Source organism: Dendrobium catenatum, unplaced genomic scaffold (assembly GCF_001605985.2).
Source record: "Dendrobium catenatum unplaced genomic scaffold, ASM160598v2 fragScaff_scaffold_621, whole genome shotgun sequence".
Taxonomy (NCBI): Eukaryota; Viridiplantae; Streptophyta; class Magnoliopsida; order Asparagales; family Orchidaceae; genus Dendrobium; species Dendrobium catenatum.
Genome location: NW_021319083.1, coordinates 22760161 through 22785374, shown reverse-complemented (window position 1 = coordinate 22785374; position 25214 = coordinate 22760161). Strand labels below are relative to the sequence as shown.

General features: G+C 36.5%; 1 protein-coding gene across 12 annotated transcripts in view; it reads left to right on the top strand.

Annotated features, from left to right (window-relative positions):
* Nucleotides 1-25214, top strand: part of LOC110092367 (protein NETWORKED 1D) — a 33580-nt gene that overhangs the window by 1976 nt on the left and 6390 nt on the right. For 6 of the 12 annotated variants that reach the window (XM_028695262.1, XM_028695261.1, XM_028695260.1 and 3 more), the window contains exons 3-4: nucleotides 8312-8349; nucleotides 16818-19561. In XM_028695262.1, coding sequence (XP_028551095.1) covers nucleotides 8312-8349; nucleotides 16818-19561 — 2782 coding nt within the window. The remainder of the gene's footprint in view (nucleotides 1-8311; nucleotides 8350-16817; nucleotides 19562-25214) is intronic. The other 6 variants (XM_028695258.1, XM_020816883.2, XM_020816879.2 and 3 more) reach the window with 1 other exon arrangement.

The following is a 25214-nucleotide window of genomic DNA, read 5'->3' as shown; positions in this document are numbered from 1 at the left end:
TTGATGCTAACTGTACTTTAACCATATCCTTTTTGACATATTTTAGCAAGTTTTCTGTGTAATGCTTGTCCTCGCAATGAAGAATTTGAATGATTCCAGGACGATGATCTTATATTTAAAGTGCTAATGATCTATGAAATTCCTAGTAGTTATTTATGACTTCAGGAACTTATATTTGTAGCTTCTACGTTTGTCTTGTATGCTATGATAAGTATTAGTAAATGAATTCTGATTATTAGTTCAACTTATTTACTATTAGCTCTTCTCAGTAGTCATTTAGTCACACCCTTGACCTCTAAGGCGGTATGCCCCACCAGCATGGGACCATATTAGGGGGCATGAAAACTAGTAATGTACCCACATAAGAAAAGTTTATAGACAAGTAATTTAAATAGAAAAAATAAGCAAAGACAAGTTAATGTTATATCATATTATTAATAAAGTTCTTTACAATGACACATCAATGAAGCAAAAATAACCACTTAAAGAAAAGAAGTTGAAAGAAGCAAGTACATAAGCAAAGTTACCCAAACCCAGCATCAATATAACTAGAACTGAATGTCGAATGAAATCCTATTGCTGAAAAATCTGCTCTACTAAGTACCTCGGTAAAACTTATTGTGAAAAAAATTTACAATGGGCGAGTTTGATAATTAAAACTCAGCAAGTAACTCTTATATATTAAATCATAAAAGACATAGTAATGGAGCATGCAACATGAATAGTAAAAAAAAGCATGAGTAATGATATAATTGTAGTGTAATCAAGTAGCATGTTAAAATCATATTACATTATATAAATGAGAAGTTTCACCTATTTTAAGATTATTTTCTACATGATAATGTTCATCATCATTTGTAAGTAAACTGTATGCAATGAACCTATATGCTAACATCAATGTGACACCAAATCTGGTATACTCATATATTTGTATATATGATTCATCAGTCATTTATCTTTACATGATTAAAATATATATATATATATATATATATATATATATATCGTTCTATATATAGTTTTTGAAAAAGTATTAATTTTCTTTGGGTGTATGCAATGCACCTCTATGGTTACATCGATATGGCACAACATCTGGTATACTCATATATGTTCATATATGATTCATGAGTCATTTATCTTTACCTGATTATATTTATATATATATAGACTCGCCTCATAAAATTTATATTGTTCTTGCAGTCGAATTTTGTCATCATTTCGCACAAGGTGGATTGTCATTTCTTTTATGAGAAAACTTAGGAAATGTCTTCTTTTGATAAATTGTATGTATAAATAATAGGTCTTCATTGATTATGATATCTTTCTAATTATCTTTATTTGATGAACTTTTCTTTGAGAAAGGCGGTAGTACCTTACCACTCAATTGAACTTGGATCACTTTATTTACATCATATTCTTTTGATGAAGCGACTTCATGAGAGTCTTCCTTTTTTCCAGGAGATTAATCATAATATTCAGAATCACTTTCTAACTTCTAGCATTGCATCCGTGATGACACCGTGGATTCTAAGTCACTTCCATAGACAAATCTTTTAACTTTTTTTTTGCACCTTGCATTTATTGGAGTCATCATTTCTCGACTCATGTTATAATTTTGGTAGTAAGTTCGTTGATAGGATTTCAATGTCATCGAGATGACTCGGCATGTGTCAATTTGAAGGGATTTTTCAAGCTCATCCCCTTCATCTTCTTTTGCATTAATAATCTGGAGTCTAGTTATGAAGCCAGCTAGCTTGATAGGTTGGCTTGCACGCTGATGATAGTTCTCCAAGTTATTTATAACCCTTTATGTTGTAGTCGTCTTCTTTTTTGACTTTCTTTGTTTGTTTTTCTTATTTGGTTCTTTCGATGGAGTTTGGTTAGATCATGACAAGTTAGCTTGACCTGAATATCTTTTGATTGGAAGCTTGGGAATGGATGTCTTTGCACTCGATTTCTTTTTCACTTTGAGTACTAGTTTAGTAGGAGATTTCCACTTAGTGTCAGGAACTTCTTCAAGTTGCATTAGCATTTTTGTTATCTTCTTTGAGACCATTGTCTTTCAATTTTCATCTTGAATTAGTTCTTCTTTTATTTGGGGGTACTGAAGAGGATGTTATCACCCTTGTTAACTTTTTTTTGGGGTTGAACTAGAATACTATTTGATAGCGTAAATTTGCCTTCTTTGTATTTATGTTCCATATCCAATCTCTTAACATATAGCAGTCTTCATTCTTCAATAGGATGACTAATTATCTTATAATATGGGCAATAATTAGGATTGTTGGTAAGACTAGCCTCCTCATGCTTTTTGCATTCTGGCAATTTAAGAATCGCTTTTAGTGCATTCTGGATAATATTTCCACACTCTCTCTTTTGAAGGAATACTCTTTGCTCAGCTTTTCCCTCATATATAGGCCATTTGGAGCCCCTAATCCCATTGCTTGCTGCCTTGCTTTAGGTGCTCCCCTACACTAAGGAAAGTTTGAGGTTTGTCGTTTTCTTTGAGCACCAATTTTGGTTGAGGATTAGGGTTAAAGGACTGCTACCTTTTTTTCACCATAAACGGGCCCCTTTCTGTTGTCTATGATATAGGCTGTCCACTTTTTGTTGTTGTTACTGAAAGTAGCTACACATGCTTCACCTCATCAAGTTTTAGAGCTTTTTTTTCTTAATTTATCAGAGTGTCCTATAAACTTTGAAAGATTTAACTTTTCAAATTTCACCACTTGATCTAATGGGTTATGAAATATTGTGATAGATGCCTTGTCATGACAAGGTGCAATCTTATCATCAATATTACCTATCAGTAATTGGATTGCATGCTCCTCTTTCCATTTTTGTTCATATTTCATACTCATATTTCACTAGTGAGTGATGTATTTTGTGAATGACTTATATCTTCTTTTCCTTCAAGGTAAGGCCAGTGATGATTTTCTTTTTCATAGCGTTGATAAATTTTTTTATAAACATACCTTCGAGCTTAGCGAAGCTCTTTATTGAGTCATTCAGCAGTTCGATGTACCATTTGAATGTGTTTGATGTTAAATTGCTACTGAATTGGTAACAATATAGTGCATTGATACCCTAAGTATTGCTACAAGTCACTCTAATCTGGGCAAGATGTTGCTTCGACTTGTCATCACCATTGAAAATATTAAATTTGGGCACCTAATAACCCTTAGGATACGACACCTGATTGTATCAACTTTTCTACTTATTTAAGACTATGACATCCTTAATCTTCTCTTATTGATAATTATATCCAACTATGCTTCTATTATAGATTCTGATGTGCATGTAATATTTTGGAAAGTAGGCACTCAAATTAAGCGATCATTTTTAGTGCCCCTTTAATGCACACCCCGTACTCTAGAGACCTAAGGTATTTGGTGAGTCGAGGGATTAGCGGTAGCACTACTCAACACCTGATGGTTGGTTAGCTAAATATGTTCAAGATTAGCAGCTTTGCTCTTTTGTAGCAATTGTATTATCGCGGTCATTTGTACCATCATTTCAATCATTTTGGAATTTAGTTGTGAGATCTCCTTATTCTTTTCCTTCATCTAGCACTTTATATGTCTTTGTTCTTGTGCCAACATGATGGTGTCAATAAGCAAGATGTCTTGTTCCTGTTCCTCTTACTCATCCTCTAAGGATGAGCTTGTGCCTTTAGCTTTATTATCTATGTTGCACCGATACGGATACGGTGACACGGAACGACATGACACGTAATGACACGATACGGATACGGGACACGTCAATTCTTTAAAATACAGGATACGGGTACGGCGCGGACACGATGTCATAATTTATAAATCATACATAAAAATTAAGAAAACAATCAAAGCATAATATTTGAAATTACAAAACAAAAATGACAACAACATCATTTGTAGCCTTGTAGCTTATAATATCAAAATATAAGTAAGCATTAAATGTCTAGTACAACAACAAAAGCATAAACATAAATTGTCTAGCACATAAAGTTTCAACTATTCAATAGAAGGAATGATATGATTAGCTTCTTCAGTGGTTTGTCTTTGAACTTCTAGATCATCTTCAATAAATATCATATCTTTTAATTCAGGCTCATCAAGTGAAAGATTAGTAATTTCTAATATTCTCATATCATCAAGAGACTCAAATCCATCTCGGAAATGAGAGAGCTTTGCTCGCAGCCGCTGAAGTAAATACGACGTTTGTTTTTCAACGGACACGTGTATCGGATACGCGTGTCCATTTGAAATTAAGTAGTATTTTAATTGGATACGTCTTTGGTGTATCCGACACGTATCGGTGGAGTATTGGAGGCGTATCCGTGTATCGGTGTATCGGATACAGTACGCCTTCATAAATAAGTGTATCGGTGCAACATAGTTTATTATAATGTGCGTGTTCTTCTTGATGGGCTGCTGCTCCAACTGCAGTAGATCCTGGTTCATGATTTCATCGGTATACTTGCATGGAGTTTGGTTCATCGTTATACTTCACAAGGTAGAGTACTCCGACTTGCATGGTTTTATCATCTTCATTCTCTTCTTATTGTATCTGGATTTTAGAGCGGCGTTTCCACTATACTTTTGATTATGTATGCTGTATGAAGAGCTCCTCGGTCGGGGGAAAGGTCCAAATTGGTCTGTTCTCGAGAGAGTGGAGTTGAAAGGTGATGATATCCTCTAGAGGACTCTCCAGGATGTCTACCATCATTGGTGTTGTCATTAGGGACCTTCTTCTTTGACGCTTATTGTCGATGAATTTTTTATAGGTGGATCTTTAGGACTACACACCAGATGTCATGACCTTCTTCTCAACAAGTTTTCTTTCAAGAGATTTTAGTCTTCAAACCTTATTTTCCTTCTGTTGAGACTTTTTGGCGGCAAATTCTGGGACACATGATCCAAATGTCATCCTCCATTGTTCACCATGTTGTCCTTGCTTCTTTTCTTTCTCTGCTACCACACTAGATGGTAACTTACCATCGTGGTCCTCTTTGCCCCCATTGTAAGTAGCTTTTAATACTTTCTTTTATTAACCCCTTCTCATTGCAACTTTTAAGACTAAACTTTGGTGGACAAAGTCTCGGGTTCCTTTCTCTAAGGGCTTGGGGCTTCATGTTGTCGAGCCTAAAATGATTATTTCAACTCACTAATAGAGCTATTATGTCCATTTAAGGTTTATAAACTTATTCTGGATAGGAACACTCGCTTCCAGTTCTTGGTCTAACAGTTTTGAGTGGTGCACTGTTGTAACTGTTGAGCTCACAATTTATTATTCATCTTTCTCCTTTGTCTTCTAGATGACTTCCCTCAAGATGAGAAAGCATTAATGTCATTCCTTCCAGGTACAAATGATTCAATTGGCAGACTAGTATTATTTGTTGGTACTAAGAAAATTTTCTTTTTGGTAGCAACCCTTTTCATAACCAGGGTTGGCTGCAGTAGCCTTTCAAAAATTGAGTTCCTCTTGTGTGGACCTCTTCAATGATAATAGTTATGGCAACGGGCACTTACTACCTTGGCAGATGCGCATGTCATGCGACAACTTCCGTTGAGAGAGGCCTTATGGCAAGCCTTTAAGTAGTCATGATGTATACAAGAATGGAGGCAGCCTTTATTGTAGATACAATAAATTATAGCCCATCAAATTGGATGGTGGCCCAGAGTCTACGGTATTGATGACAACATTGGTTAACTAAATGTTGGCCCCATGTCTTAGTTGGACTATAAAAGGGGTGTTTTAAAGATTTATTTTGCACAAATGAAAGATACATGCTAGTAAATGGAATTTGATATATCATCCCTTACTTTCAAAATGTAAAGACTGAATGGAACAAAGTAATAGAAGCAAATATAACAACAACAACATAAAGCCTTTATCCCACTATGTGGGGTCAGCTATATGAATCTTTTTTTCCATTGTCTCTTATAATGAGTCAAATTCTCATTTAAATCTAATAATCAAAGGTCATTTATAATATTTTCTGACCAAATCTTTTCAGGTTTACCTCAACCTTTCTAACATAAGCCATCTAGTATATCTACTCTCCTAATCGGGTCATCAAAAGGCTGGCGTTTTATATGGCCAAACCATGTAAGGTGACTCTCTAATATTGTCCATCACTGTCAGCTCGCCCCCGGACCTTCCAGCGCGTCGTTCTCCGTCCAGTTCGATTTCAGCTGCCTCCCCTCCCCACTTAATGACAAACATTCTACATCATAAAACATTGTAGGTTAATATAATTTTTAAACCCTACTTAGAGAATTTTTTTAATGAGTTCATTTAGAATTTATTTTATGAATGATATTTTGATATTTATCTCATTATGTGTTGTTGCTATAACTCATATAAGATGGAAAGAAAAATCTTCCCCAGTGGAATGACTAGAGTTTTGTGGGATTCAAAAATTTTGGATGTGTCGGCTTCTTTGTGCTGATTCGAGAAGAGTTTTAACAAAATTAAATTCTAGGATAAATTTTTGAAAGATAGATTGGCTAGAGATAAGATGATTGAATTAGAGATTTTATTATTATATATATATTAATTCAATTGTTTTTTTATTAAAATAGTATAAAAATATTAAAGTGAAATGAATAGACATCATGCATAATTTTTCATGTGAAGTGACCCCATATATATATATATATATATATAACTCGTTTGGTTTTTTTATTAAAATAATATAAAATATTAAATTGAATTGACCTCATTTGTAATTTCTCATCTTTTGTGCATCTCAATTTGTGCGCCATCGCTTCACATAGGTAGATTTTTAAAGTTGGACTCGTGCGACGACCTAGGCAATATGGGTCTCTCGGTAATTTCAATGTTCCTTATATAATGGAGAAGTTCGTTGTGCTAATGGGTGTTATTCGGGCGACCTCGTACAATATTGTTCCCATAATCCGTCGTTTTCATTTTAATCAAACATGGGTGTCCTCTCTTGGTAATTTCAAAGTTTCAAGCACAACGATACGGTCCATTCATGATTGCATGATGTTTGCCAATTTTGCATAGCATCGCGTTTGCTGGGTGTTATTTTGATCACATTCACTCGAGTTACATGCGAGCGGTTTTCCTTGGAGAAATTTGATATTCTAGACACAACGATACACTCCGTTTCATGAACATATGATGTTTTGAGTGATTTTGTGAACGTGGATGTGTTTCGAGCTCATCACATGCGACATTGTGTTCGTCGGTTGTCCTTTTTGTCGTACTTGCTCGGATTTAATTTTGGAGCATATAAAGAGGTCAACAATTATATATAAAATGCAATAAATTAGAGTAAAAAAAAAAACTGTCTCCACTCTATTATGTTGCATCAATACATATCCTTATCCCTTAAATGAAGTATTATAAAAAATTTGGAATCCATTGAATTACTAATATTGGAACAATCATTAAACAATTCTTCAATTTCTAGAAAGCTTATTCATGCTGATTATTCCATTCAAATTTACTGCCTTTTGTGTTAATCTTCATAACGACATTGCGATCTAAGAAAATCCCTCCAGAAATCTCATGTAATAACCAACAAGACTCAGAAAACTTCTCATTTCTGAAACTATAATTGGCCTTGACCATTCAACAATAGCTTTGATTTTATTTTGATCCACTGAAATACCTTCATTACTAATCACTTGTCCAAGAAAATTAACACTTTTCAATCAAAATTCATATTTTGAGAATTTAGCTTTTAGCTTATTCTCGTGATTGTTTGAATACTACATGCATATGACTGAAATAACTTTCTTTATCTCTTGAATAAATCAAAATATCATCTATAAATATAATAAAAAATATATCCAGAAAGAATTTGAAAATTCAATTTATTAGATCCATAAATATTGTTGGAGTAATTGCCATCCCAAATGACGTCACTACAAATTCATAATAACCATATGTTGTTCCGAAAACAATTTTAATAATATCCTCTTCCTAAATGAGCAATTGATGATATTTAGAACGTAGATCAATCTTAGAGAAAACTGCAGCTCCCTCAAGTTGATTAAATAAGTCATCGATTCTAGGCAATGAGTACTTATTTTTAACTGTGAGCTTATTTAATTATCTATAATCAATACACATTTTGAAACTTCTATTCTTCCTTTTTACAAACAATGATGGAGCTCTCTAAGCCAAGGAATTTGGCTTGATGAATCCTTTAACTAATAATTACTGTAATTGACTTTTTTAACTCTTGCAATTCCTTAACTACTATTCTGTAAGATATTTTTGCTACTGGTTCTGAACTTGGTAATGGATCAATAGTGAATTCTATCTCTCTTTCTGGTGGTAATCTTGGCAGGTCTTCTAGAAATACCTCTAGATATTCTCTTACTACAAGTATGTCTTTCAACTATTTAGCTTCTTTATTTGTATCCCTTACTTGAGAAATAAAACCCTAATATCTTTTACAAAATTTCCAAGCTTTCATATAACTTATCACTGTTAAAGTAATTCCTCTATTTTCATAAAATTTATATTCTTTTTCATCCGAAATTTTAAATTTAACAATCTTCTTATTACAGTCCATGATCACAAAGTGATTTGATAGCCAATTCATTCTCAAAATCACATCAAATTCATGTGCAACGGTAACACATTCAGAGTTGCTTCAAATTTCCTCTCATTTATTTTGTAATCAACTTGATATAAACTATTAACATTCATTTTGGATCCATTTGATATCAAAACTTCTTAAATTGTTGTGCTTTATAAACATTCAACCAAACTGATTTTACAAATTCCTTTAAAATGAATTAGAAAGTTGATGCTAGTATCATGGGAAAGGTAGATGGTTTTTCCATCTAGTCATTTATATCTTTTTTTTTGGTTCACTTGCGGAGAATTTCTTCTTGTTGATAAGACTAGAGAGGGAATTGAAGGTAAACTTGAATTATGGAGGTCAACCTTAGAGTCTAAAGGTTTTCGCTTGAGTAGATCTAAAACGGAATATATGGAGTGTAATTTTAGCAGTAATAGTCCTAGTGAGGGGATTGTGACTTTGGGCGATCAAGTCATTAATAAGAGTACACGTTTTGATATCTTGGATCTGTTGTTCAGAGTGATGGTGAAATAGATGGGGATATTATCAGCAGAATTCAAGTTGGATGGTTGAAGTGGCGGAATGCATCGGGCTTGTTATGTGATAGAAATGTACCCCTCAAACTTAAGGGAAAATTCTATAAGATGGTAGTGAGGCCTGCAATGCTTTATGGTGCCGAATGTTGGCCATTAAAAGAGAAGCATAATACTAAGTTAAGTGTGGTAGAGATGAGGATGCTCAGGTGGATGAGTGTCTTTACCCTTAGAGATAGGATACGAAATAAGCATATACGTGAAAATGTTGGAGTATCTCCAGTAGAAGAAAAGATTATAAAGAGTCGCCTTAGATGGTTTGGTCACATAAAACGGCGGCCTTGCGATGACCTGGTTAGGAGAGTAGAGGTATTAGATTTGACTTGTGTTAAGAAAGGTAGGGGTAGACCTAAAAAGACTTGGTTAGGAAATATTAGGAATGACCTTTCTTTATTAGATTTAAACGAGAATTTGGCTTTTAATAGGACACAATGGAGAAAAAGGATTCATGTAGCCGACCCCACGTAGTGGGATAAAGGCTTGATGTTGTTGTTGTTGTTGTTGTACTTGCGGAGAATCATTTTTAGTCCCAATTTTTTTAGCAGGCTTGCATTTTGTCATACGAATTTCTTCTAGGCGATCTAGAGTATACATTTGTTGAGAGATGCATTTACCTTTCTTTGGAACTTGTATCAAAGAAATATTTTAAGGCTTCAAGGTCTTTAATTTAAATTTTTTTGTTAAGACCCCTTTTAATCCATAAATTTCTCTTCATTGTTACCAGTTAAGATAATATTATCAATGAGGATTATGATTTGACTTGGTGGTGATTTTTTGACAAACAGTGTGTGACCAACTTATTTTTGAGAGTACCCATGCTTTTTAAATGTAGTTCTGAATTTATTGAACCACCGCCGTCACGTAGTGCCATAAAAGATTGATGTTGTTGTTGTATGAATTATTGAACCATACTCTTGGAGATTTCTTTAGACCATATATGGATTCTCAATCTAGCAAACTTCTCCTTTATGGCTAGTAGTCTCCAATTCCTGAGGAATATTCCTATATACTTGTTCTTTTAGGTCCATATTCAGGAAAACATTTTTGATGTTTAGTTGGTGAAATGACTAGTTAAGATTAGCAATGAGAGAGAATAACCGTGAAAAAGTTAATCTTAGCAATTGTTGTAAAAGTTTCATGATAATCAATACTATAACTTTGAGTAAACCTTTTTGCAACGAATGTAATTTTAGATCTTTCACTGCTTCTATCTGCTTTGTATGTTGTATTAAAAATCCACTTGAACCTAACAAGTTACTTTCTTTTTGGTAGCATCGAAAGTTTTTAATTGTTATTGTTTTCCAGTGCTTGTGTTTCTTTATGGATAACATCTCTCATTTTTAATGCTTCATGAATGTTGGCTGTTTCAACACTACAAAGATTAGCTGTAAAAATATGGAATCGAGAAGATAAGTTGTCATAAGAGATGCACTCACATTTTTTATATTTTATTCAAGGTTTTGTAGCCCTTTTACCTTTTTTGTGAGCAATCTCTATGTTTAGATTAGAATCAGTGTTAACTTATGACGGATAATCAAAGCTTGGATCAAATGAGTGATTTTGATGTGGAGGAATGCTTGGATTCTTTACTATTTCTTAAGTTTTTCTGATGTCTAGTATAAATCATGCATTTATATTTGATTATTTATTTTGATCTTGATATTTTAGTGTAGTTAGGGTACTGAGCTTTTGAGAGTTCAAAGCTTGATGTAGGCTTAGAAAGAGTGGCATAAATAATTTTCTCACTAAATTTTAGTTTTGGGAAAGAATGGTTGATTTAAAAAAAAAAATACATCTACAGTATTGTAGTTTTTGTCTTTCTTAGGATAGTAACATTCCTACTCTTGCTGGCTAGGAGAATAACAAATAAAGATACATTTAATAGCTTTTGGTTTGAGTTTGCTCCTTTTATGAATGTGATGTTAACAAATTTAGAACAACCAAATACTTTGAGAGGAATAGTGGAGATGAGTCTATTTATGAGGTATGCTTTGACAAGTAATGGAGATGCTAAAAAGGGTGTTCAACCACAATTAACATAGCCAATGATCTGGATCCTACCCACAATGATAGTGTAAAGGAAGAACGAACCACTACTGCATCCATTTCCTCTGAGCAACAACAAACCCCTGTTACTGCAGCTGATCCCGCCGAACGGCCACTGGCAACACTCAGCCTTATGTAACTGTCAAGGGCAAACTAGTCTTTTCTCATTTTCCCTTATCATCAACATGTGTATATAACTACTAGTATTGCTACAGTAAAAGTTACCGTTGGAGTTCATTTGCTTTCTATGACCTTCTTCTTCACTCACCGTAATACTTTGATGAAGATCCAGTTGGATTTCAGCTCTAGGTTTTTCATGGTATCAGAGCCGCTCGCCTGGCCGCCCCCAGTTTTACTCCGATATGGGTGACTCGACGGCGGCCTCTGCTCCTACTCCTCCGGCTGTCATTCACGAAAACCAGTCGAATGCCGAGGTCGTCATTCCACCAACTTTCAAATTCTTGCTCTCTAATATCAAGAATGTTATCAACATTAAGCTTTTACCGGATAATTATCCAACTTGGCGCTCAGCTATTCAAAAACTGTTTGCTGCCAACAGTTTTTCAGGATACCTCGACGGCACCCAACATTCTCCTCCCAAACACTTATTAACTGCCACTGGACAACTCGTCCTAAACCAACAGTTCTCTTCTTGGTCACTGGTCGACCAAAATCTGTCCGTCGCTTTGTTCTCAACCATCTTAGCCTCCATACTCTCATATGTTCTAAACTTAGACACCACCGCCTCTATTTCGAAAACACTCGAACAATGATTTATTCCACCAATAGATCCTGAGTGATCCAATTAAAAAACGAGCTGCATTCACTCTCTATGCAAATCAAAACTATGACAGAGTATTTAGCCTATGTTAAAGTGCTCGTGGACAACATCAAAGCTGCCGACGGCTCTGTTAATAATGAAGATGTGCTACATTATATATTAAATGACTTACCACCCAACCATCAGTCATTTAAAACCTTCATTTGATCCTCTCTTCAGCCAATCAGCTTGGACAACTTATATTCTCTGCTTCGCAGCGAAGAGGTACACCAAACGACTGATGCCGTGAAAGATCTGTCGTTCTCATCCACGCTAGCCTCCTCCGATTCAACACTTGCTTTATTCACAGATCGCGGACGCGGTCGAGGACGTTTCAATTCCTCCAGAGGGCGTGGTCGTAACTCCGGTTTGAATCGATCCCCACGAACACCCCGCTTCGATGGATAGTGCCAAATCCGTGGTAAAACTAGACATTCGGATGTTACTTGCTGGCACAGAGGAAATTTTCAGTACAACTCCCCTACCTTATCCAATGACGCAGCTCTATTGGCTAACAACTCCAATGCGGACACCGCCTCGTGGTACCTGGACAGTGGTGCTACCGCTCATCTTTCTCCAGATTTACTACCGTTTCAGCAACCATATACTGGTAAGGATCATGTGCTGGTTGGAAATGGCAATTCTGTTCCTATTCAACATCTCGGTAACGGCTTACTCCCTACTCCCACACGTAAGCTCTTCCTTAAACCGCTTCTTCATGTTCCTAATCTAACTCACCGTCTTCTTTCTATTTCCAAACTTATCAATGACAACCACTGTTCTATCACCTTTGATCAATTTGGCTTTCATTTAAAGGATCCGAAGACCAACAAAACGCTTCTCAAAAGTCCATGTCGTATTGGACTCTATCCTGTTCCGGTCATCCCCACCACTACTTCCGTCACCGCCAATGTTGCCACTGTTCAATCTTCCTCCACCGTGAACACTTGGCATCGCCGGTTGGGTCATCCTCACTTCAAAGTTCTGCAATACTTATCAAAACAGTTATCTCCGTTATGTCGTTCTGTTCTTAGCTCTTCTTGTAATTCTTGTGAGCTTGCAAAAAGCCACAAGCAATCGTTTTCTTTTTCAAACCATGTATCTAGTGCACCTTTAGAACTCTTACATATGGATGTTTGGGGACCTTCCCCGGTTCTATCTTATGATGGGTATAGATATTACCTCTTAATTGTTGATGACTTCACCAGATTTCATTGGTTGTTTGATTTAAAATTTAAATCCGATGTCCCGCGCACATTAATTCATTTCATTAATCAAATTGAAAAACAACTTAATACAATCATTCGCAGCATACGGTCTGATGGAGGCGGCGAATTCCTCAATACTACCTTAAAAGCTTTCTTCTCCAACGCTGGTATTACCCATCAACTAACCTGCCCCCATACACCACAACAAAATGGTGTCGCTGAAAGAAAGCACCGCCACCTCCTCGAAACAGCTCGTACTCTCCTCCTCGATGCTCAACTTCCTCCCTTTCTTTGGACTGAAGCATTACATACAACCACCTACTTAATCAACCGTCTACCTTCTTCCAATAATCCTCAAAAATTTCCTTATGAACTTCTCTACAAACTTCAGCCCGTCTATCAACACTTACGCATTTTCAGCTGCCGTTGTTACCCTTGGCTACGCCCATATGCTAAACACAAGCTCGCAGCACGTTCTGTTCCTTGTATCTTCCTCGGCTACGCCACTCAATATAAAGGTTACAAATGCTATAACCCAACCTTTGGAAAGATAATCATATTGCGTCATGTTACTTTTGACGAGAATATCTTTCCCTCACTGCCATCTTCGCCTTCACATACAACCTCTTCAAATTCCTCTCTTACTCCACCATTTCCACCAGTAAATATCAATCCTAACTCCTCCACAGAAGCAATCTCTATACCTCCACTGACCACCACTCCACATTCATCTCACACTTCTCAGCTTCAACATGTACCAACCCCAGCTCAAATCTCATCAACCTCAGCTTCATCATCTGACATTCCTACCTCTACCTCCTCTTCCATCCCACCTCGACATCCCATGATCACCATACTTCAAACGGGCTCACTTAAGCCTCGCCAGATCCTCAATCTCGGCCACCAAACCGACACCGTTCCCACCTGCTACACTACAGCCTCCAAATCATCTCATTGGCGACAAGCTATGTCAATCGAGTTCAATGCGCTTCAAGCTCAATGCACTTGGTCTCTTGTCCCACCTCCTTCTAATCATCCCGTCATCGGCTGCAAGTGGATCTATAAAATTAAACGCCTCGCCGACGGTTCTGTAGCCCGTTACAAAGCTCGCTTAGTCGCTCAAGGATTTCAACAAGAGTATGGCATTGATTATAATGAAACATTTAGTCCCGTTGTCAAATTCCCCACTATTCGTATCTTCCTCACTGTCGCTCTTCATCACAATTGGCCTGTTCTTCAACTCGATGTTGTAAATGCATTTCTTTATGGCAATTTAGATGAGACAATCTACATGTCTCAACCCCCTGGATTCCAAGATCCCCATCTTCCAACTCACATCAGCCGTCTTCATAAGACCTTATATGGTCTTAAACAATCCCCTCGCCTTTGGTTTGCCACACTTACCACTTACTTTCTCACTCAAAACTTTCAAGTCAGCACCGCCGACCCCTCCTTTCTTTTACTTTGCAAACATAATCTTCAAATCTACATCTTAATTTATGTCGATGATATATTGATCACCGGCAACGATTCTTCTTTTATTTCGTCTCTTATCACCAATCTACACCACAAATTTCAAACCCGAAAATTAGGTACCTTGTCCTGTTTTCTCGGCATCAACTTCCACCGAACACCTCTAGGCCTTCATCTCACACAACCTTCTTACATTCACGAGCTACTATCTTCGGCTTCCATGTCAAATTGTAAACCGATTCAAACTCCTCTACCCAGCAAAATTCCCTCCAATCCAGCTTTACAGCAACCATTTAGCCAACCAGCTCTGTTCCGCCAGCTTGTGGGATCCCTTCAATATCTGTCCGCCATTAGACCCGACATTGCTTTCGCCGTCAACAAACTCTGCCAACATATGCATCAACCCCTTCTTCTCCATTACCAGCTGCTCAAACGAGTTCTCTGTTACCTGCAAGGCACTTTAGACTACAGTCTGTTCCTTCCGAAAACAGACCTTGTCTTAACTGCCTTCTTCGATTCTGACTGGGCCGGTGATACCGTTGATCGCAAATCTACCACAGGATACTGCATCTTCCTCGGCCGGGCACTTATATCTTGGACAGTGAAGAAACAAACTACTGTCGCCCGATCTTCAACGGAGGCCGAATATCGTTCTCTTGCTGCAGCCGCTGCTGATATAATCTGGATCCGCCGCTTATGCAGTGACTTTAACATTTCCCTGCCGTAAACCTCCCTCTACTGCGACAATATTTCAGCAATGTCCATTGCTACCAACCCAATCTTTCATGCTCGCACTAAACATATTGAGATCGACCATCATTTTGTTCGCGACAGCATTCAAGCCAAACACATCGCTATTCACCACATTGCAACTGACGACCAACCTGCGGATTTGTTTACTAAGGCACTCCATGTATCTAAATTTCAGCTTCTTCGCAGCAAGTTAATGATTGTTCCACCCATTGCCTTGAGGGAAGGTGTAAAGGAAGAACGAACCACTACTGCATCCATTTCCTCTGAGCAACAACGAACCCCTGCTACTGCAGCTGATCCCGCCGAACGACCACTGGCAACACTCAACCTTATGTAACTGTCAAGGGAAAACTAGTCTTTTCTCATTTTCCCTTATCATCAACATGTGTATATAACTACTAGTATTGCTACAGTAAAAGTTACCGTTGGAGTTTATTTGCTTTCTATGATCTTCTTCTTCACTCATCGTAATACTTTGATGAAGATTCAGTTGGATCATAGCTCTAGGTTTTTCAGATAGTACCAAATATATAGAGATTGATTGAGATTCCATAATGGAAAATTGAAGAAGGAATTGTCAAAATGATCAATAGTCCTACAAAATCTCAAACGATTGGCATCCTCGCTAAACCGCTTAAAATTAATTTAACATCCTCAATTTTCTATCTATTCTAAGCTTGAGTATGGAAATCCTGGGAGCAATGAAGTAAGAAAGACAATCAAGTCCCCCTCTTGTATATCTCTTTACTTGTCTCTTTATTTTTAGCTCTTTTATTATGCCTTAGGGAGTGCGCATGCTTTTCATCCAACAAGCTATCCATATAGCTTGAAATTTATGATAAGAATCTTATGGTTTGAGAGTGCATTCATCTCACACTTGGACTTGTATTCAGTTACTGATTTTGATTAAAAATCATATTCTTATTGCATTGTACATCTGTCTTTTATTTAAGATAAAATAAAATTACAAGTAATATTATGTAATTCTTTAGTGATTATAATGACTAGGATACTTCAGTACAGATTAGTTAGCCAGGCCTTGAGCTAGAACTTATTGAAGCAACTTTCAGATTTCTTGCTTTTTGAGACCTTCAAAAAGAGGAACTTGTTTTCGCCAAAAGTTTTGAAAAATAGAATCTTAAACAAGTTATCACTCATTTATTTTCTGCAACTCTGTTACATGCAATTTTAGGCTGTATAGTATTGACTATTGACCAGTGCATTGTGTTTGTATTCATTAACATTTGAGAAGTAAAACATATACAAATTTCTGATTTATAATTCATTAAAGTTTCAAACTGTTAATTAATCTTAATTTTAATTTTACTTATCTAGCATAAAGATTAGCCTAATTGTTAAGTATGCCTGGACAGATATGGACTTAAAAGTAAAAGCAATGATCAAACTCATAGAGGAAGATGCCGACTCCTTCGCAAGGAGAGCCGAGATGTACTACAAGAAACGACCTGAGCTTATGAAGTTTGTAGAGGATTTCTACCGGGCGTACCGTGCCTTGGCTGAAAGATATGATCATGCAACAGGGGCACTCCGCCATGCTCATCGGACAATTGCTGAAGCTTTCCCGAATCACATCCCACTTGCATTGCCTGATGAATCTCCCACCACTTCACCGGGCACTGAGATTGGGCCATGCACTCCAGAAATTCCTTCACCTTTGAGTTCACTATTTGATCCTGATGATCTGCAGAAGGATACTTTGGCTGGTCCAGGACATTTTCATGCTATTAACAGGAATGCAGCATATCCTGAAGAAAATGAATCATTTTCAACAAAAAAAGGACTGAAGCAGTTGAATGAGATCTTTGCTCCACGGGAAATAGCATCCCGTGTGAAGTTACATGAAGGGAAGGTAAGGAAAGGCCTTAATTTCCAAGAGGAAGTGGAAAGTGTTTCCCAGTCTGAAGTTCATGAGTCTGAAGCCCTTTCGGAGCAAGAAGTCAAGGAGAAAGAAAATGTTACAAATGAAATAAAATGTCTTCAAGAAGAAGTTTCCCAGCTGTTGATTGAGAACCAAAAACTTAAAACCCAGATAGAGTTAGAATCACTGAATTTAGATTCATCTAGACGTGAAGTTCAAAACTTGAGAGATGCAATTATCAAATTACAGTCTGAGAAGGAAGCTGCTTTTTTGCGGGATCAGCTATCAAATGAAAGAACATCTAGCATGGAAACTGAAATATGTAATGCAAAATATGAATTTGGGAAGCTCCATGAGGAAATCATGATGGGAATTATAAAGTTTTGTTTTGCAGAAGAGCAATGTTTTTCATTAAATAAGGCAAATCAGAGTCTAAAGTTAGAACTTGAACAAAGTAAAAAAGTTTTAGATGAAATCAGAGCACTATCAGTGGAGAATCAGGATCTTTTGGAGCAAGCAGTTAAGGAGAAAGATAATGCTAAAATTGAAACAAAACGTTTTCATGAACAGCTTTCGCTAGTATCAAATGAGAACGAGAGTCTTAAGATCCAGGTACTGTCTGAAACCAAGCATTTGCAATTATCCAGAGCTGAAATTCAAAGCATGAGAGATACTATGTCAAAATTAGAGTCTGATAAGGAGACTACTGTACTGATGAAACAGCTATCCCAGAAAAGGATATGTAGTTTGGAGGCAGAAATTTTTCAAGCAAAAGATGAAATTGGGAAGCTTCATGCGGAAATTGTGATGGGAGTTATTAAGCTGTGTACTGCTGAAGAGCAATTTCTTGCATTGGCGAAGGAAGATCAGGTACTAAAGTTGGAACTTGATGATAGGAAAAGAGTGCTGGAAGAAATCCAAAAGTTATCAGTTGAGAGCCAAAATCTTTTGGAGCAAGAGGTTAAGGAGAAAGAGAACATTAAAAATAAAATAGAATGTCTTCAAGGAGAAGTTTCACAGCTATTAATTGAGAACCAAAATATGAAGAGTCAGATAGTATCAAAGGCCAAGCATTTGGATGCTTACAGAACTGAGGTTCAAAATTTGACAAATGCAGTGTCCATTTTAGAGCGTGAGAAGGAAAATGCAGTTTTCAAGAACCGGCTTTTCCTGGAGAGTATAACTAGCTTGGAGAGTGAAGTCCTTAGAGCAAAAGAGGAAATCAGGAAACTCCATGAGGAAGTTTTGATGGGCATTGTTAAGTTGTGTAGTGCAGAGGAGCAACATTTTACATTTGAAAATGCAAGTCAGAATCTAAAATCAGAAATTGAAGAAAGAAAAACAATGTTTGAAGACCTCAGAATTTCCTTACAAGAGAGTGACAAGCAGCGCGTGGAGGCTGAAAGATCTCTTCAATCCTGGGAGAGACTATATAACATGTCACAGGAGAAGGTTGAGCATATGACGCTGGAAATCCAAACTCATTTTGAGAAGCTGAAGGACATTGAACGCAGTAAAATGGGCTTAGAGGAAGAATTGCGTCAATTTGTAGATGTAAACTATAACCTTAATGAACACATTCTTGCGTATGATTCAAAGCTGAAAATTCTTCAAGATGAGATAGTTTCTTTGAAAGAAATTAATGGTAAACTTGAAGATGAGATCAACATCTATTTAGAGGACAGTAAACTTCGTCAGCAAGAACTCGACTCTGTTAAAGATTATAGAGATGAGTTGGAACTAAAACATAAAGGCCTAATTGAGCAAATGGAAGTAGCCAGTCTAAATATGGAATCCCTTGAAATATTGATCAAGGAGCTGCAATATGGTTGTGCTGAACTGAACGAAGGTTGCAGGAAGCTTGAGGATGAAAAACTTATGCTTTTCAATAAATTGCAGGATATGGAGATAATTTCAGAGAGGAATGCAGTTTTGGAAAGCACCTTATCCGATGCAATGGAGAAGATTAGAGTTCTAGAAGAATCTTGTGAGTCTCTCAATACTAAAGATTCCACCCATATTGGTGAAAAAGCTGCCCTATTCTCTCAGATAACGGTTATCTCTGAGAATATGGAGAAGCTTTCAGTGAAGAATAACCTCTTGGAGAACTCTCTAACTGATGCAAACACCGAACTTGAAGTTTTACGATTAAAATTAAAAGAGCTTGTAGAATCCATCCAGTTTCTCTCTGATCAGAATTCAAGTCTTCTTCTCCAAAAGAATGCCCTAATCTCTGAGGTAACATTTTGGTGCAATTTTGTTCTTTTTGAAATTTGGTTGATTTAGACTATGGTATCATTGACTGAAATTTTGTAACACCATGTCTGAATTTTATTTCTATATTTGTCACACTTCCTCTCAAGCACTTATGTTTACAGTCCATAGTTTATTATATTTTCCCCTTTACCAACAACCACCAAAACTTTAGTAAATCAATTTCAGCACATAAATATTTCTTGTAATTAGTAATGTCCATCTAACTTGATATTTGTGATCAACGTTTATTCTGCTTGTTAAACAACTCATATTTGGATCGTTTGTCCACTCATATAATTTGGATTTTTTTTTCATGCAGGGCATGTTCTATTCCTAATTTATTTTCATGATATTAAATAATTCGGCCTCTACCTTTCTTAACATAAGTTAAATCTAATACCTCTACTCTCATAACCGGGACATCGGAAGATCGTCGTTTTATATAACCAACCTTTTCACGTATATGCTCATTATCCTATCTCTAAGGGTAAAGCCACTCATCCACCTAAGCATCCTCATATGTGCCACACTTAACTTAGAATTATACTTCTCTTTTAATGGCCAATATTCGACACCATAAAGCATTGCAGGCCTCACCACCACCTTATAGAATTTTTCCTTAAGTTTGAGGGGTACTTTTCAATCACACAACAAGCTCGATACATTCCTCCACCTCAACTATCCAACTTGAATTTTGCTGATAATATCCCCTTCTATTTCACCATCACTCTGAACAATAGATTCAAGATATCTAAAACGTGTACTCTTATTAATGACTTGATCGCCCAAAGTCACAATCCCATCACTAGGTCTATTACTGCTAAAATTACACTCCATATATTCCGTTTTAGATCCACTCAAGAGAAAATCTTTAGACTCTATGGCTGACCTCCATAATTCAAGTTTACCTTCAACTCCCTCTCTAGTCTTATCAACAAGAAGAATATCATCAGCAAAAAGCATACACCAAGGTACATCCTCTTGCAAATGTCTAGTGAGAACATCCATGACTAAAGCAAAAAGTTATGGGCTTAAGGCTGATCCTTGATGTAACCCAACCGAAATAGGGAAATACTTGGTCAAACCACCTTGTGTTTGAACACAAGTAATAGCTCATGCATACATATCTTTAATGATTTGAATATAAGCATTATTAACTCCTTGATTTTCAAGAACTCTCCATAGCACTTCTATTGGAACTTTATCATATGCCTTTTCTAAATCAATAAATATCATATGAAGATCCTCCTTATTTTTTCTATATTTCTCCATGAAACCTCTTAATAAATGTATGGCTTCCATAGTCGACCTACCCGGCATGAATCCAAATTGATTTTGAGAAACATTAGTATCACTCCGCAACCTATGCTCCATAACTTGCACCCATAGTTTTAAAGTATGACACATTAGCTTAATTTCTCTATAATTCGCACAATCTTGTGGATCACCTTTATTTTTAAAAATAGGAATTAACACACTCATTATCCACTTATCTGACATCTTTTTAGTCTTTAAAATAGTATTAAAAGTTTAGTAAGCCAAGAAATTCCTTCATCTCCTAAGCATTTCCACACCACTATTGGAATATCATCAGGTCCAACAGCTTTTTCATACTTCATTTTCTTTAAAGTCTCTCTAACTTTGATTTTACAAATACGCCCATAAAAATAGATATCTTTATTTTCATTTATGGTGCTAAGGTCACTACAATCAATCTTATTTTCACAATCTTCATTAAAAAGTTCTGCAAAATATCTCATCCACCTTTGTTGAATATCATCTTTTAAGAAAAATATTTTTTGATCTTCATCCTTAATACACTTCACTTGAACTAAATTCTTACTATTTGGCTAACTTATACATATATCTTTCTCACTATTTAGTATTTAATATATTATATAAATCACTAAAAGCTAAGGCTTATATGAACGTATAAAATAAATTTCATGGTCGGCGTTACAACTGTGTATTTGTTTGACGGTTCGAGCAGTGTCGACTCCTATCTATTCATGTAGAAAGATCGAGCTAGAACTTAAGTTCATTTTTTGACTTGCATAGCTTCCTCAGATGTCATGTGTGTGCATACATCACGCTCGTTGGGGCCCATAAGGGTATATGTCTTTGCATGTTTTTTATATGATGCATTTGTATAGTAGTTGTATGTATGCTATGTAGAGGGTGTATAAGACATATTTGCATGTTAAAATACTCATGTATATACTTGTGCATTTACATGTATGCATGTATGTTGGCATCTATATTTGCATCTTGTTTGATGTGCTGAAATGTAACTTTGTGGTCTAAAATACCGTATGGCTTATTTGTATGATGTGTGTATGATATATACATGCATTGCCTGTTTGCTTGCATAATGCATTAGCATGATGATTCAGTGCTTGCAGGTTGTGCATGACACTGTAGCGCGTTGTTATTGCATAATACATTTTGCACGTTGGATAGTGTGCTTGCATAATATATTTTGCATGTTATATAGTGTGCTTACTTTACATGATGCATTTTGCATGGTGTAATGTATGCATGTTATAAATGTATCAGTGCACATTTTGATGCATGAGGTGTTTTGCAACATTCAGACATGATCAGTTATGCAAGTGACTATTGCTGATGAGTGCGCAGGATTTTGTTTGCTTGTATCAATGTTGCGGATTCGGTGGCTTGACATTGCAATATGTATTGAGGATTGTTTATTGCAGGCAGGTTGTCGTGCAATACTAAATTATTGTTGGCATGTAGTGATCATTTGAAAGATGCACGAGCTTCCTTAAGGGTCCCATGAACGCTTCTGTTTGCATGTACGAATGTTGCAGATCCGGTGACATTATTTAACCCACGTTGAATTTCATTTGTTGCGCATCGGCAATGCTATTGTGTTCGACGCTGTGGCACTGTACCAGTACTTGAAAATTTTCCCATTTCATGTATTTTTCTATACAAATACAACTAAAACAACATTTTTCATTGACAAATTAACATAGAAAGTATAACATTATTTTTACTTATCAAACCCTCAACAAAAATGAAATTGGCAGCTTAGCCTATAAGGCTGTATTATAAGACTCACCATTGAGCTACTTCTAAAGGAAAGCAGTAAGACCCGTCCTAACCAAATAACCAAGCAAAATGGGAGTCGTAAAACCTATTATTTAAAAATTTCTAAATGAAATATTAAACCCTAAATCAAATTTAAGCTAATGGGCAACTCCTATGTAGAGCCCTTTGCAAATGACTTAAATTCGCGTTGGGGCATTGTATGTGGCTGAGTGGCCTTTGCTGTCACGATCCACAGAGATCCGATGCTATGTCGCAGCAGATTCGTATCAAAAAAGAAAAAAAATGTAAATAAAAGAAAAAAAAAAACTCCTAAGATAAGCAAAAAAAAAAAAACTCCGAAGTAGATCTGTAACTCCCACTCTAAATTAAACCTACTGGCAACATCTAAGGGAGTTGTAAGACCTATCAACAAAATTTAAACTAATGGTCATCTTAGCCTATAAGGTTAGGTTGTAAGACCAACCACTGAGCTACTTCTAAAAGGAAGCAGTAAAACCCATTCTAAAATAAAACCAACAGGCAATTTCCAAAGGGAAGCTGTAAGACCTATCCCAACAAACAAAACAAATGGGTAACTTAGCCTATAGGGCTAAGTTATAAGGCCCACCAATCGGTTTCTTCTAATAGAACCATAAAACTCATTTTACGGGTTACTTTAATTGAAAGCCATAAGTCTTGACTCAAATTCAAACACCCGGGCTACTTCTAGGAGAAGTTGTAAAACCCGCTTCAATTCAAACATATGGATAACTTCTAAACAAAGTTATAAATCCCAAACTAAACTAACTTCTGGGTATTATAATTGATGTAAACCCCAAAACTCCAATAAAACTAAAATCTATATCTAACAACTTCAGTTTACTCGGCATCTATGAGAGGAGGAAACTCATGGTGGCTAATCAGATTCCCCGAACACTACGATTAACAGTTGTGAGTATTAGTAGACTGAAACCTACATTATACCCGTGACGATGGAGCCATGTGATCTTGATCAGGTTTACCTCTATTTTACTCCACAACTGAGGCTAAAATACCTAAAAATTATTCATTCTTAATTGAAAGTTCTTTCTTACACGTTAAGAGGAGTAATTAATTATGAGTGCTTGCGCTCATGGGAAGTAAAGATCCAGATCCAACTAACCCCTGACACTACCCTCAAGAGAAATCTGCTTAATTACAATCTGACTTGAGGGGAATCCTATGTCTGTAAAGCAGGATTCATGCCGATGCGTCATTTTTCTTGAACCAACAAGGCTTGATCATTTCTCGTGGTCATTGCACCACTATCAAGCTCCTTAGATACAAAACCAATCTCTATTGGGACAAATGTGATAGGTAGCATTAGTGTCTAGAATCCAATATGAATCATTTATATACAAACTCTGAGAAACTGCAGATAATAATATATTTGAGTCTTCATCACGCTCTTCCACGCTAAGGTTGTCTTTGCCTTTATGGAAACTCCTTTTCCCTTCTCCTTCAGCTTCAAACAATCCTTCTTCCAGTGATCAGTCTCTAAACATAAAGCACACTGATTCTTCTCAAGATTACGCCCACGAGACTTATCTTGCTTGCTGTTGCCGCCCTTTTTATTCTTCTGCTTTTTAGATCTTTCACATTGGAGTGTGAGAGCCTCAGCTAAATCAATCCTTGCAGATTCCTTGTCCCGATGTTGTAACTCGTAATTCAACAACGTAGTAGACACCTTATCATAATTCAAGACTTCCTTCTCATGAATGAGTGTAATTGTGAAGTTTTTGTATTTATCTGGGAGCGAATTTAATAGAAAATGCCTTGTCTTCATCTCCAACATCTGCATCCAAATTTAAAAGTTCTGCCAATAGCTTTGTGAAGTCATTCATATGCTCATCAAATATAACCCCATGTATCATCTGAAACTTGTAGGGCGGCGTTTTATATGTCGACGATTCTCCACGCTTTTCGTTAGGTACTTATTCTCCAAAAAATTTCACAACTTTATAGCAGAAGTTTCCATCATCACCCCATACTTGATCTCCTGAGATAGATAATTTCTGATCAAGCCACAAGAAATCTGATTTATCTTCAACCAATCTCTCTCTCAAATTTCTTCAGGATGTTCCTCGCTATTCAGAACTTCCTTCAGATTCAAAGAGCACAACGCATTCATCACCTCACATCACCACATGTCAAAGTTCCCATTATCGTCAAACTTTGTCACATCAATTTTGGCAGGATGTGTAACCGCTTGATGGATTAGCGCCTTCTCTGTATAGGTGGATGTATCCATGGCTCTACCGAATCACATAGCCTCCACCAAATTGTTGCTTCCTTACGACACCAGAATTGCAACAATCCATAACATAAATCAGTAGCCTTGCTGCAAAATAAAATAGACAATCGTCTAAATTTGGCTTGATTCTGCTCGGTTTCACATAACCAAATAGACGAACGTTGCTGTTCCTGTGCTAATCCGCACTTCTGACTTTGTACTTTCGTGCTCCATGCAAGCTTGACTCGGCCTATGTGCCTTTATGTCATGAGATCTGACTCTGTTCACCTATAACCCGCACAAAATCTCCTT